General features: G+C 40.4%; 1 protein-coding gene across 1 annotated transcript in view; it reads right to left on the reverse strand.

The window, feature by feature from the left end:
* NRIP3 (nuclear receptor interacting protein 3) overlaps positions 1-14,981 on the reverse strand; it is a 38,507-nt gene that overhangs the window by 3,643 nt on the left and 19,883 nt on the right. The window contains exons 5-7 of the mRNA XM_047072016.1: positions 14,075-14,214; positions 12,603-12,655; positions 12,387-12,481 (exon numbers count right to left, since the gene is read on the reverse strand). Coding sequence (XP_046927972.1) covers positions 12,387-12,481; positions 12,603-12,655; positions 14,075-14,214 — 288 coding nt within the window. The remainder of the gene's footprint in view (positions 1-12,386; positions 12,482-12,602; positions 12,656-14,074; positions 14,215-14,981) is intronic.

The following is a 14,981-nucleotide window of genomic DNA, read 5'->3' on the forward strand; positions in this document are numbered from 1 at the left end:
GGGATTTATGTCCATATATATATATATATATATATATATATATATATATATTTTTTAATGTTTATTTATTATTGAGAGATAGAGCAAGACAGAGCATGAGCATGGGAGGGGCAGAGAGAGGAGGACACACAGAATCTGAAGCAGGCTCCAGGCTCTGAGCTGTCAGCACAGAGCCTGACGCGGGGCTCGAACCCACCAACTGCAAGATGATGACCTGAGCCGAAGTTGGACACTCAACCAACTGAGCCGTCCAGGCGGCCCTCTCCATACATATTTTTTAATGTCTATTCATTTACTTTGAGAGACAGAGTGTGTGAGCAGGGGAGAGGCAGAGAGAACAGGAGAGAGAATCCCAAGCAGGATCCGCACTATCAGTGCAGAGCCAGCCATGGGACTGATCTCACAAACCAAGAGTTCACGATCTGAGCTGAAACCAAGAGTTGGATGCTTAACCAACTGAGCCACCCAAGTGCCCCTCTCCATATTTCTTAATAACATGCTTATACTACTAGTTCTTGATTTTTCAGTTTGGTCTATTATCTTACCTCTTGCTATAGGAAATAGACTATGCATTTATACTTTAATGCCCTCTCATAAACACATATTTCTCTATCCTTCAATGTATCTAATAACACCTTAGGTAAATAACCATTCAATATATTATGACTACGTATTATTCATAGTTGACCCCATTAGCATAATACTAAATTTTGGCTTTTTGACTGAAATTAGCCATTGCCTCTTTTTCCATGCTTTCTTAAGTGGCTAGCACTCAAGTATCTATAATTAATTTATCTGAAAGTCTTCTCTCAATACATTCAAATAAATCAGTTTGTTTTTTAAACTGGAGACAACCCTCTAAGAATCCATCATCCTCCCTCACTCTGGACCAGTTATTCTCTAAGCCTACTGCACAGCTTTTGTCCTAGGATAATTTATCATTTCTTCCCTTTTCTACTTTTTTTCCTGAAAGATTTACATATTCCAAATCTTCTTTTGAATTTTTACATTTCAGTTATCCTGCCTTATATTTACTAGAGTACTTTCTTGTCCACCCTTCCCTCTACCCTTTAAATAGCATTCTCTTCCATCTGGGGGATGCAATATCTTATTTATCTGAGAATATTTCTAATGTTTTATTTCTTGAATTGTCTGCATTGAGTTTTTCAGTCTTTGTTTCTATCTTTTGTATGAGAAGCTTTTCTTAATGTCTAGAGATCCTTGGCTAAGAGTGCAGTCTTAGAAAGCTGATTGGAAGCTCAGTGTACATGGACAGGGCTTGTAATTAGGACACCCTGCAGTATTCAGAATTCTGATTGCAAACCCATTAGTGGTTTGTGAAATAAATGTAATCAGTTGCAACCAATCCCTGCCCCTTGCTGCCCCAAATGACAGAAAAGAATGGAAAATATATCAGAATATATCACATATAAAAAAGTTATTCTATGGAACTTTTATGTACACACCATATGTACATTTCAAGTACTGGGTCAATCCCATAAAATGGGGATTTCTTACTGTGGATGTTTTTTAAAGAAATTTGAAAAATTACCACTTGGTGTGCTCAAGGAGATCTCCAAATAACAAGATAGGTAAGTCTTTTCTCTTGGAAGTAGAGATAAGTTTCTCTGAAGAAAAATTCTCTAAACTTCTGCTTGCTGGTCTGGGAGTGTGTGTCCATTCATTCAAGTATTTGCTGAATACTTACATGGTAAACACTGTTCCAGTTCTGGGTATACATCAGTGTATAAAACAGAAAAACTCCCTATCTTCTTGAAACTAAGCTTCTAGAGGGGGAGACGGACAATAAACAAAAGTGGTAAATTATACAGTAGTTAGGTGTTGTGCTATGGTAACAGTAACAGAAGAGAAAGCTGAATATATGTATACAGATGCAAGTGAGAGGGTAGTTAGAGGCTACATAAGGTAGGGGTAGTAAGTGTTGCTGATTATTTTATGAATGAAGTAGAAAGCAAGGTCATCATCTGAGAGAATGGGAAAAGAGGTGTTAGAGACTTGAGAAGAAGAGAAGGTATGAAATAACTTAGGACATAGCCCAGCAAACCACAGCCTATGGCCAAGTCTTGTTTTTGTACAACCTGCAATCTAAGAATAATTTTCATACTTTTAAATGGTTGGGGGAAGAGGGGTGCCTGGGTGGCTTGGTCGGTTAAGCGTCAGGTTGGGTCAGGTCATGATCTCACAGTCCATGAGTTCGAGCCCCGCGTCGGGCTCTGTGCTGACAGCTCAAGAGCCTGGAGCCTGTTTCGGATTCTGTGTCTCCCTCTCTCTCTGCTCCTCCCCTGTTCATGCTCTGTCTCTCTCTGTCTCAAAAATAAATAAACGTTTAAAAAAAATTAAAAAAAAAATAAATGGTTGGGGGAAGAAATCTAAAGATGAATACTATATTGTGACACAGATTATATAAAATTCAAATTCAACTCATTTACATATTGCCATTCTGCTACAATGGCAGAGTAGATTAGTTATTAAAAAGACTGTATGCCCTGCAAAGCATAAAATACTTATTATCTGGTCCTTTATGTAAATAGTTTGCAGATCTCTGATCTAGGAGAATGGGAAGGGGAATGACTAAGGAAATAGGATTGTTGGGCAGAGGTAAGGACCTGAGAGTTATGGACATGAATTTAAAGTGAGGCCAGTCATGGGGCGCCTGGGTGGCTCAGTTGGTTAAGCGTCTGACTTCGGCTCAGATCATGATCTGATGGTTTGTGGGTTTGAGTCCCGCATCAGGTTCTGTGCTGACAGCTCAGAGCCTGGAGCCTGCTTCCGGTTCTGTGTCTCCCTTTCTCTCTGTCTGTCTGTCTGTCTCTCTCTCAAAAATAAACATTAAAAAATTATTTAAAAGGAATAAAGTGAGCCCAGTCACAATCTTCAACAAAGGAGGCAAGAATGTGCAATGGGAAAAAGATAGTCTCTTTAACAAATGGTGCTGGAAAACTAGACAGCTACATGCAAAAGAATGAATCTGGACCACTCTTACACCATACACAAAAATAAACTCAAAATGGATTAAGGACGTGAATGTCAGACCTGAAACCATAAAAATCGTAGAAGAGAGAACACAAGCAGTAATTGGCTGTAGCATCATTTTTTTAGATATGTTTCCTGAACAAGGGAAACAAAAGCAAAAACAAACTATTGACTACATCAAGAAGCTTCTTTTTTTTTTTCTTTTTAGAGAGAGAGGGAGGGATCAAGTGAGGGAGAGGACAGAGGGAGAAAGAATCTCAAGCAGGCTCCACACTCAGCATGGAGCCTGATGTGGGACTCAATCCCATGAGTATCAGAGCATGACCTGAGCCCAAACCAAGAGTCAGACACTCAACCAACTGAGCCACCTAGGCACCCTAAAAATAAAAAGCTTATGTACAGAAAAAGAAACAACAAAACTAAAAGACAACTTACTGAATGGGAGAAGATATTTGCAAATGACATATCCAATAAAGGGCTATTATCCAAAATATACAAAGAACTTCTACAACTCAACAGCAATAAAACAAATAATCCAATTAAAAATTGGGCAGAAGACATGAACAGACATTTCTCCAAAGAAGACATACAGAATAGCCAACAGATACATGAAAAGATGCTCAACATCACTTATCATTAGGGAATGCAAATCAAAACCACAGTGAGGTATCACCCCACACCTGTCAGTATGGCTGAAATAAAAAACTCAAGAAACAACAAGTGTTGGCAAGGATATGGAGAAAAAGGAATCCTTGTACACTATTGGTGGGAATGCAAACTGGTGCAGCCACTGTGGAAAACAGTCCGCAGCTTCCTCAAAAAACTAAAAATGGAACTATCCTATGATCCAGTAATTGTACTATTGGGTATTCATCCAAAGAATACAAAAACATGAATTAGAGTGGATATATGTACCCCTATGTCTATTGCAGTATTATTTTTTTTATAAATTTTTTTTTCAACGTTTATTTATTTTTGGGACAGAGAGAGACAGAGCATGAACGGGGGAGGAGCAGAGAGAGAGGGAGACACAGAATCGGAAACAGGCTCCAGGCTCTGAGCCATCAGCCCAGAGCCTGACGCGGGGCTCGAACCCACGGACCGCGAGATCGTGACCTGGCTGAAGTCGGACGCTTAACCGACTGCGCCACCCAGGCGCCCCTATTGCAGTATTATTTACAATACCCAAACTATGGAAGCAGCCCAGTGTCCACTGACTGATGATAAAGAAGATGCAGTATACACGCACACACAGAATATTATTCAGCCATAAAAAGGAATGAAATCTTGCCATTTGCAACAACATGGATGGATCTAGCAAGTATAAATGCTAAGCAAAATAAGCCAGTCAGAGAAAGACAAATACCATATGATTTCACTCATATGTGGAATTTAAGAAACAAAACAAATGAATAAAGCGGTGTGGGGGGGGGGGACGACAAACCAAAAAACAGACTTTTACCAGAGGGGAGACTAGTGGTGGGATGGGTGAAATAGGTGAAGAGGATTAAGAGTACACTTATCTTGATGAACACTGAGTAAATATATGGAACTGCTGAATCACTACATTGTACACCCAAAACTAATATAACGCTGTATGTTAACTACACTGGAATTAAAAACTGAAAGTGAGACCAGTCAGCATGGTTGCTGCACATGTGCAGGCACAGAGTAAGCAAAGAGCTGGTTTTAACTAACATTGTAGTTTTGTGAAGTGAGTGTGAGAAAAAGAGGTATACAGAGTTAAAAGTATATGCAAGTGAATCATTGTAATGACTGGCCCTAGGACCCAAATTGGTTAATGATGGGAAGAGAGGAACTCAGAGAGAGAGGGTAGGGACAGTGAAAGGTGGTAGCCAAAGGAGTGTTGGAATCAAGTTACTAGGACATGGCTGGAAGATAGAATGTGGTGGTCAAACAGTGAGATACATGAGCCTGACATGGAGGAGTTAGAGTGTTTGGAAATAACATCAAAGGTATGAACATGGGAATGAATGGCAGGGAATAGGAGAGGATAAAATCGATGGAACACTGTTATTCAAGGAACCAATATGTCAGGGTGTTGAAAGGATCATCCATGTATATAATTAAATCACCAAGAATTAAAACAGAGTAGTGTTGGGGGGAGTGAAATAAGCCAAGAGCTAAACTTTTTGAGAAATGATAGTGAATGACCCAGGGACTAGTAGATTTTGTAGATGACAGCAATAATGAAATAAGGGATACAATTTGATGGCATGAGACTCAAAGCTGGGGAGTTTTAAAGGAAGACAAAGGGAGAAATATCTGGAAGCAGTGATAAGGAACAAGGAGCACATCTACTCCAACTCTAGATCAATAATAGGAATGTGGGAGGAAAAAAACCACCTTGAAAGGGCTGCAGTGAAAGCACTGTCTTAAAAGAGCAAGGGACAGAAGTGTCTGATGCTTCAGAATGCTCAACTTTAAATCTCCATTTTCAGTGGGATGTCTTCTCCCACCTCCCAGTTGTTCTTGGTGACTCCGACTAATTCAGCTTCTCCAGGGGACGAAGGAATGAACAAACAAATGAATAACAGGTGAGGATCTCAGCTCTAACTTACTTTATAGCCGAAGTAATCATTGTGTTTTTAGCCCTCTACCCCTGCCACTTGATATTCAGATGACTGATGTCTCCAATTCCTCACTCAGTCTTTTCTGTGGTTCTGTGGCACACATGTGCTTGATTATTATTATTATTATTATTATTATCCCCCACCCCTAGCCCCCACTCCCCACACTAGATTTCTACTTACTCTAGACTGCTCCAACAATTGTTGCTTGTCTTTTACTTTCCATATTCAAAGATTTTGTTGACATTGTTTGGGTGCTATTATCTTTTCTCCCACGTTCTTTGTCCTCATTGATTTATGTCATTTAATATTTTTTACCATTATTTTTTTAAATGTTTGTTTGAGAAAGAGAACGACCAAGCACAAGCAGGGGAGGGGCAGAGAGAGAAGGAGAGTGAGAATCCCAAACAGACTCCATGTAGTCAGCACAGAGCCTGACAAAGGGCTGATCTTACAAACTGTGAGATCACGACCTGAGCCAAAATCAAAAGTCAGACACTTAACCGACTAAACCACCCAAGCACCCGTACTGTTATTTTAGTGGAGTTTTGGGAGGAAGCTGTATTTTCAGTCCACCATTTTTAGTAAGATGTTGCTAACAAGAATTTTGTTAAGGGGTCAGACATGTCTGACTGGTTCACTCTTCCCAGGATGCTCCTCAGTCCCTCAAATACATAGGCTCTGACTGGCCCACCATCCAGGCTTTTGGTATATACAGACGGATCTGAACACCAGTGGTGGAATCAACTTATGCTGGCATTCCCACTTTGGTTTTGCTTCCTTTTAACTGTCACTCTTTTCAATTCCTGCCCTTCCCCTCACCCCTTACCTGCTGATACTGAGCCCTACTATTTCTGAAATTCTACACTCCAATGAGCATCCCCAGCTGGCCTTACTCTCTGGCTACCCTTCCTCAGAGCTTAGAACTGGCCCCTTTCACACACACCTACGGTCTAATTGGTCTTTATGAAACCTGTTAACTTCAATATACTTTCTATTCCCCACTGGTTCATATATGCCACAAACTATTATGAACTCAGTCAGTCATGTAAGAGACAGTTTCTGTAGAACTTTCAAAAAAGAGTAATTGCTTCTTCATATGATCAGCCCCAGTACCAATCAAATTCTCATCTCCTTACCCATTTTTAAAATACGTAAGATGAGAACCACTTTAGCAGCTCCCCCAATTACAAGGTCATCTAGTGTATCCAAGGAATCAAGAATCCCAAGACATTCCACGTTAGTTTGCCACATGATGAAAGAAAGGTTATTAAATGCCTGTTATCTAGGCTCACAGTACAGAAGATTATATTTTCCCCTCCCTTTCCCCTCCAAGTTTCTCCCCTGGCAAACACAAGTATCTCCACTTGATCAAACATACTCCCCTTTCCCAACCGATTTCTCCTCTTCTAGACAACAGGCATGGTTTGAGTATGTCAATATCAAAGTATGTGAGTTCCCTGGAGAGTTAAGTTTTCTATATTAATTACAAATTTGGAGGCTACTATGGTTCTAGTAAAAGCAATGCTAAGACTGAATTCCCCTCTCTGATGTTTATGGCTGGGATTTGCTGGTTAGAGGCATAGGTCTAGGAAAGAATGTGATAAAGGTGCTGGAGAGAAAGAACAAGGCTTGTAGTCATCAGGTTGTTAAAACCTTTGGACCAATCACTTAATAAAATTAGATAAAGGCCCATTGTTCTCTATTCTGGTCAGGCATCTGGTAGCCCCAGTCTTCCAGAATATACCATGACCCATGAATAAAAACATCTTTGAGAAAACAGTTGTCACAATGCCCATATGCTTGACACCATGTGAGAAACAGCTGCCAGTAGTTCATTGGCCAGACAAATGAGCACAAAATAAGACAGTAGCATATTATAGCTCAGGATGCACTAATAATGGAAGGAAGAAGTGACAGCCAACAGAGGAGTCCAAGCTATAATACACAGTTTCTTTCTGCTTTCTGATTCCATAAGATCAGTAACCTGCAACCCTTCAAATCTGGGTAAAAAGATCATAATTTAAGTCCAAATTAATGAGTCTGTTTGTAGTGATGGCAGTGAGTTGACAAGAGACTATATTTGATTCACAATGCCATTTAGTAAAGATATCCTAGAATCAAAGAATTTTGGCATCAGAAATTATGTTGGAGGTCTCTTTATCCAACCTTCTACGCAATACAGAAATCTTTCACAATATTGCTAGAAAATGATCATTCCACCTTTCACTTCCAGTGAAAGAAAATTTAGAGACAGTTCATTTAATTGTGCCAAACAGTTGTATCTTGATACCACTCTGAGCCTTAGCTTTTCCTTCTGCAAAACTGTGAAAAATACTACCTTCTTTGCAGGAGTTAGCATAGTCCCTGGTTTATAGTAGATGCTTCCCTCCAACTGAACCAGGATCTGTATGCCTCCCTGAAACCTCCACCTACTGGAAATGATTGCCTTCTGGTTCCAGAAGGAACACTTTCCACGACAGCCCTGAAGCCAGTAATCATGTTGTCATTGCCTTGTTCTAGATGTTCCACAAATTGTGCACATGTTCCTATCTTACAAATGACATCTCCTACACAGAGTCCTGAATAATTCTACACTCCTTAATTAAAACACCAACATCATCCTCATGTAAACCTGTTAATCCAAGATTTCCCCCACTGTGCAAGAGCAATAGATTTTTTTTTTAAATGAAAGTCAGGATCTATTTTTTTAACTCTTTAAAACTTATTTTTCTTTATTTCATTCTATTAAGATAATCTTGAATCTTGAATCTGTCATCCATTGACTAAGAGTAACATTGGGTAAATCTTTTTAATTTTTAAAATTTAGAGTAAATGGACAAAAATAAGAGAAAACCTTTTAAGGTGGTATCATCTGAGTAGTAGTGGAACCATAATTCTAGATTGTGATAACCACTGTCATAGTTAAAAAATGTTTATTGCTGATTCTTTAATCATACTGTTTAAATATTAAAATATTAATGCTTAAAAGTTTCTATCATCTGTAAAATGCATTTATTTGAAATGTCATTTAGACAATGGCTTTAACTTAATATATATTAAGGCTCATTCAATAATATTTCCCCTTCCCAAGCCTGTGCTATTTATTTTAACTAAATAATATTTCCCTTTCTGGAAGAATTATTCTCTTACACTCTGCTGACCCACCATGAAAGATTATTCTCACATGCAGTTAAATCTTTAAGGGATGACTATATGACAGCCTCTTTACATTTGATACTGTGTAGCAAATACTATTAATAAATATGTTTTAAAAATTACAAAACCAAGCTCAGAAAGGGTCACTAATTTTCCCAAGGACATACAGCCAGTAAGAGACTGCCAAAGGACCAGTAGCAATGGAAAAATGAGGACCTCAAAGCCTTGTGTTCAGAAGACCCTATGAGAGAAACACTGATGCAATTAGGCTGTGCCTGGGCTCCCTCACCTTCCAGGGGCCCTGACACAGAGACTTTGTCAGACAAGCACACAGAGGGGAAGATTTCACTTTATTGTTACATCAATCTCACAAATAAACCCAACACAGCCATAAACACTGAGCAGGTAAAGTGCCAATGTAGAGGCTTGGCAACAGAAGGAGGGAAGAATCCAGTTCATCTCCTCCATGTCTCCAGCCTGGAAGGATGCTTCTATTACACAAGAGTCAGGGCAGCTGACACAATAAGCATTCCATTCTACAGACACTTTGAGCTAAGGAATAGAAAATCTTACCAGATGGGGTCTGTGCAGGGCAAGGAAATAGAAAAGTCAGAAAACATTTGTTCCTCAAATAACTCAGGCATAGATATACCAAATAACAAAAACAATATTTTTCAAACTTCTTGTACTTGAGATGGAGATCTAATAAGGAATGAGGGGGGTACTAGTTCTGCAGGGTTAATGCCTGCTACTGCCTGTCTTGAGAACTCTGACCTGGGTAGACACTTTCTTCTCACATCCTGAATCAGAGGTGCCAGAGAGAATTTTGTAGGGAATTCTGGGGAGAATAACTTTACTTTTTTACCTTGCCAGCTCCCAAAAAGTAGATCAGGTGCTCCCTCATGAATACCAGAGAGATATGGGCTACCAGAATAATAAACTTGGCAGCATTTAAAGATTAATGAAGTTCAAGACTTCCCATAATTGTCTTTAGACATTTTTAGGTACCTCTATAAAGCCTGAGGTTTAAAGCACAATTATTTGGTTAGTGAATTCAAATGATCTGACTGCACTGAATGAGGTTATGATATCCTAAGCTCGGATCATCCCAATTGTTTCTATTCCAAAATTGGAAAATCATTAATTTTCAGAGGCCAGAAAGATCACTAAAGGCCATCTGATCATTCCTCTGACACCACATAATCCTCAACTCAATTTGACAGAATCAGTCACATCTTTCTAACACCTAAGAATTTCTGGCCTCACTTGGTCCACCAGGAATCCAAATAAGGATAAACCAGGTGAAGGAACTTACAATATGCCTGTCGAGTAGCCAAGAGTCAAGGCTTGGAGTGGAATTTTCAACCTGGGAAGGAAGGGGTGAAGTATTTCAACTCAGCCTTAGGGTAAAGAGCAGGCCAAAGTGATGCCATGATAGGTAGGGCAAGAGAGTGGAGAGGCCTCAGTGGAAAGGCACAGGTCTCCCTCACCCCAGGAAAAAATGTGGTAAATTTGGAGGGGGCACTGAAGGCTGGTAAACTGGGATCACCCCTGCTGAAGTTCAGGCATGGCCTCCTCTGCTGTGGCTGTGCTTAGTTTTCCATCTTGCTTCCGCTATAGAGGCTGATAAGAAGGGGAGCCTTGGGGTGACCTAGGCTGTACTATGGCTGCCTAGCTGTTCAAGTGGGAGTCACCAAGTTCCTAGTCCTTAGGGAGCTTCTGTAAGCCTAAAAACATTCACAGTTCCAAAAAGTTGTTTGGTAGAGGCAGTAGCTGAACACTAGATGAGATTATAGGTGGGACCTGGCAAAGTTCAACATGGGATCTGTTAAATGCGCTGGAAACTACTTCCATGAAGCAAGGATAGAGTAGGGAATCTCTTAAAAAGACATAGCTGAGTATTTTTCTGACTTCTCCAAGTACTTTTATGACCAAATTGAAGGGGAGATTCCATTATAGGTATCTGTGTGCCTAAGCTGACACCCCAACAAAAAAGCTTCAAGATACCCCTGTGACCTCCAATGTTTTGAGAAGAGGCAGGGGACATTGGGCAGTCAGAAAAAGTTGTCCTTAACACTGCCAGCTCCTACCCTGCCTCTTTCCTTAAAATAGAGCAAAGCTGAAGAGCTTCCCAACCCTCAGTTTCCTGCCTGGAAGTTTCATTCCTGACCACCACCCCAGAAAGGCTTCCATAGGTAGGAGTTTCCACCAACTTATTCTACCTAGTATTTCCTTCTATTCTGGACCTCTTCAGGTTTTTTGCATCTCCTTTCCCTATTCATGATACCAGCTACTTGAGTCCATGGCAGACAAATAATAGACTGGGCAGAAATAATGACTGGATCTTGGAGGTATCAATGTCTAATAGTGATCCCCTGATTATTTAACATAGCCTTCAATTCCATCTCAGAAAGTGATTAATGTTCTTCTGTCTGTGGCTCCTTTCCCCCTTCTCCCCTCTAAGAAGTTCACAGTGAGAGACCATCTCATTCATCTTTGTACCCTCAGCTTTTAGGCACCAAAATAAGGCCCTATATGTGACAACTGGGTGCAGAGACTTTTAGTAGACTTAGCACACAGGAGGGAGGGCTACTCAGATCCTCCTGGCACCCATCCCCAAAGCAGATTCTTCCCCTACCCTGCGTTTTTACAACCCCCCACCTCTTCATTCTCCTCTCAAGGCCTGAAGACAAAAGTAGCAGAATGGGAGAATGAACATAGTCTTGGCTTGTCAAGTCTGAGTCTCTAGGTTCCTCTGCCACTGACTTAGTATAAGAGCTTAGACAATTCATTTGCCTCTCTGGATCTTTAAATAAAAGGGTTTAACTAGATGATCTCTCTTGGCCCTTTCAGATAAATTTGTACTTGATAAATCAACGAATGAATTAGAAGAAATTCTAATTCTGAGACCTAGGTATCCTGCACCTCTTTGAAACAGCTGAAAGGAGATAAAGGTCAGGTTCCTGTTTATTATACATTTTAGCTATAGGAAAAGAAGCAAGTGTATCTATAGAGAAATAGAACCTGACAGCCCCTATACCTGACTAATAAAAGCAAATTCCTGGAAGAAGCAGAGAAGTAGGCCACAAGTGAGACCTGGCAGTGTCAAAAGGTCTATAAATTAAGTGATCAGAGGAGTAAAAAACAATGGCTATAACCAGATAAGATCTCTAAGCACAGACTAAAGTCTAGAGAGGTCTGGGTGGGAAGGAGCCCCTGGAGCTTCTATCAGAGGAAAGGACTTGGTCCACAGCAAGTTGCTACAGCATTTGGTTCAAACCCAGGTTTCTCAATCTGTCAACCTGGTATGTATGCATACGTGCAGACATGCTGCAGTCTGTAGTTATGCTTCTGAAGTGCTGAAATGAGAAAGAAATAGAAGAAATGATACCAAATTCAAAGAAGTTAGGTTGAAGGCAAGTACAATTTTAGTTTAAAAGCTACTTAATTTCCCCACCAGTATCATTACTACTCATTCCAGAATATGGGCTAGAGAGTTTTGTGGGATGGTGAACTCTAGGGGTTAGGGGTGAATGTACTTATGGCAAGACTGAAGAACAAACACAACCCAATATCCTGTATGAGAACCCTCCACCTAATGACAAGTGGATTTTACTTGACCTGACTCATTTGGGCACTTACTTGTCTTCATTCAAGGAAACTGTCTCCACAAAAGGGATTTCTTCCTTGTCTGTCTTTCCCATGATCAGTCGGTGCTTATCCAAATTTATTATGCACTGAAAACAAAGGAGAATCACTGGGCACTGTCAATAATCCTACTGTCAGTGCAAAAGGATCCCCCCCACCCCACCCCCACCCAGAGAGTAAGTATCAAAGGGAAAATAAAATCAACCCTACCTTAAGGGATCGGAGAGTCTGGAGACCAAGGGACAAGTTTTTCTCATTGTCCTCTAAAAAAAAAAGTAAGATTCAACTATTGCCATTCTGGTTTAGAAGTCAGCCTTATCACTATTGGGTTCCATCTAATCATCCATCCATCCATCCAATAAACATCTGTTGAGCATTTATTATATTAAATAATTTTCCCAGATCATTACAGTTAAAAGATGATAGAGCCAAGATTCAAACCTAGGTCTTTAAAACTCTAAAAGCCATTTACCCAAGGGATACAGGAGTGCTGATGCATAGGGGCACTTGTACCCCAATGTTTATAGCAGCACTCTCAACAATAGCCAAATTATGGAAAGAGCCTAAATGTCCATCAACTGATGAATGGATAAAGAAATTGTGGGGCGCCTGGGTGGCGCAGTCGGTTAAGCGTCCGACTTCAGCCAGGTCACGATCTCGCGGTCCGTGAGTTCGAGCCCCGCGTCGGGCTCTGGGCTGATGGCTCAGAGCCTGGAGCCTGTTTCCAATTCTGTGTCTCCCTCTCTCTCTGCCCCTCCCCCGTTCATGCTCTTTCTCTCTCTGTCCCAAAAATAAACAAACATTGAAAAAAAAATTAAAAAAAAAAAGAAATTGTGGTTTATATACACAATGGAGTACTACATGGCAATGAGAAAGAACAAAATATGGCCCTTTGTAGCAACGTGGATGGAACTGGAGAGTGTGATGCTAAGTGAAATAAGCCATACAGAGAAAGACAGATACCATATGTTTTCACTCTTATGTGGATCCTGAGAAACTTAACAGAAACCCATGGGGGAGGGGAAGGAAAAAAAAAAAAAAAGAGGTTAGAGTGGGAGAGAGCCAAAGCATAACAGACTCTTAAAAACTGAGAACAAACTGAGGGTTGATGGGGGGTGGGAGGGAGGGGAGGGTGGGTGATGGGTATTGAGGAGGGCACCTTTTGGGATGAGCACTGGGTGTTGTGTGGAAACCAATTTGACAATAAATTTCATATATTGAAAAAAAAAACTCTAAAAGCCAAAGGCCTTTAGACAAAACTCAGGATTTACAGTAGTGTAGAGGAGACTACATAAGGGAAAGTACAAGAGGTAGCAGAAAGTGATTTATGGCAAAGGAGTAAGAGGATCTTGCCTTCTACCTCCAATAGCTCAGGGAAAGCTTTCAGGAACCATCTTCACTGGCACACAAAAATGTCTATTTTCTTACCCTTAAATTTTTTTTATCCTGAATCACACACTCCTTTTTCTTAGTGATTCTCAACATGTCTTGAATGTAGCTCAGAGCCCATCTGGTACTTTGGAGAGTAAAAATTGGGACAAGTCTATAGTACAGAAAAAGTGGAAACCTGGGATTTTGAAGAAGTCAGTTATTTACAGGCATGAGACCTCACAAGGGTTTGGTGGAAGAAGGGAGAGGGTTTACAAAAGGGGTCCATAGGTCCCACTTTCAATTCTACTCACCAACCACAGCTGCTGGACAGTCCAGACGGAGGGAACCCAGTGTGATCACCAGGTGCTCAATCTGGCCCACTACTTTCAGATGCCGGGGTAGAGAAAGTTTCTCTCCTTCATGCTTGTGAGATCTGACATGCTCCTTGAGTCTGCATCAGAGAGGGAACTATCAGAATCCCGTTGGCAGAGGTTTTTGATAAAATCTGGCAATTTCTACCTTCTGGCCCCCAGGTGTAATTTTCCAGGCTTTCCTGGGTTTAATTTACCAAAAAAAAAGTGCTAGAAAGCCTATACTTCTTGTTTCAGAATTTTGTCCTACCTATGCCAGGGGATACAAAAACTGAAAGATTTAGCTGCTGTTCTCAAAAAGCTATGTCACTATCTGCATTGGTGTAAATGAAAGTTGATACACTCAGAAAATCCTCTTCTGCATCCTAAAATCCCCACTTATATGCAAGGCAACTTAGTTAACAGCTAACTGCCCTCAGAGAGGGCAGTTTATCCTCATCAGTCTTAGGATATAAGGTTAGTGGATGCTGGTACTTATTTGGTAATCACATTGATATTGATATCAGCAAGGAATATCATGGAGAAATTCATAATTAATTTAACTTGTCTCTGCAGGGGAGAAAAGAAAGGAACAGCACCCAGGTTTTACACAGTTATATAAGCTGATTGGAACAGCTAGCACCCAAGTTATTATGGGTTGGTGGATAAAAACTTAATTATGGACTTTCTGTGCCAATACTTCTGCATTACTCCATTTCCTCTCTTTTGGTGTTATAGCTCATCCAAAAGAAAAATAACTGCAGTTTTACAGATGGTTATTAATTCTGCTGGAACCATGGCAGACTGGTGCCTAATTATGCATCAGGACATTATTAGTCTTTCTGGAACCATCATGTTACACTGTATT

Source organism: Lynx rufus, unplaced genomic scaffold, assembly GCF_022079265.1.
Source record: "Lynx rufus isolate CCGP_SWC_20201006 ecotype Redwood Valley unplaced genomic scaffold, mLynRuf1.p SCAF_9, whole genome shotgun sequence".
NCBI lineage: Eukaryota > Metazoa > Chordata > Mammalia > Carnivora > Felidae > Lynx > Lynx rufus.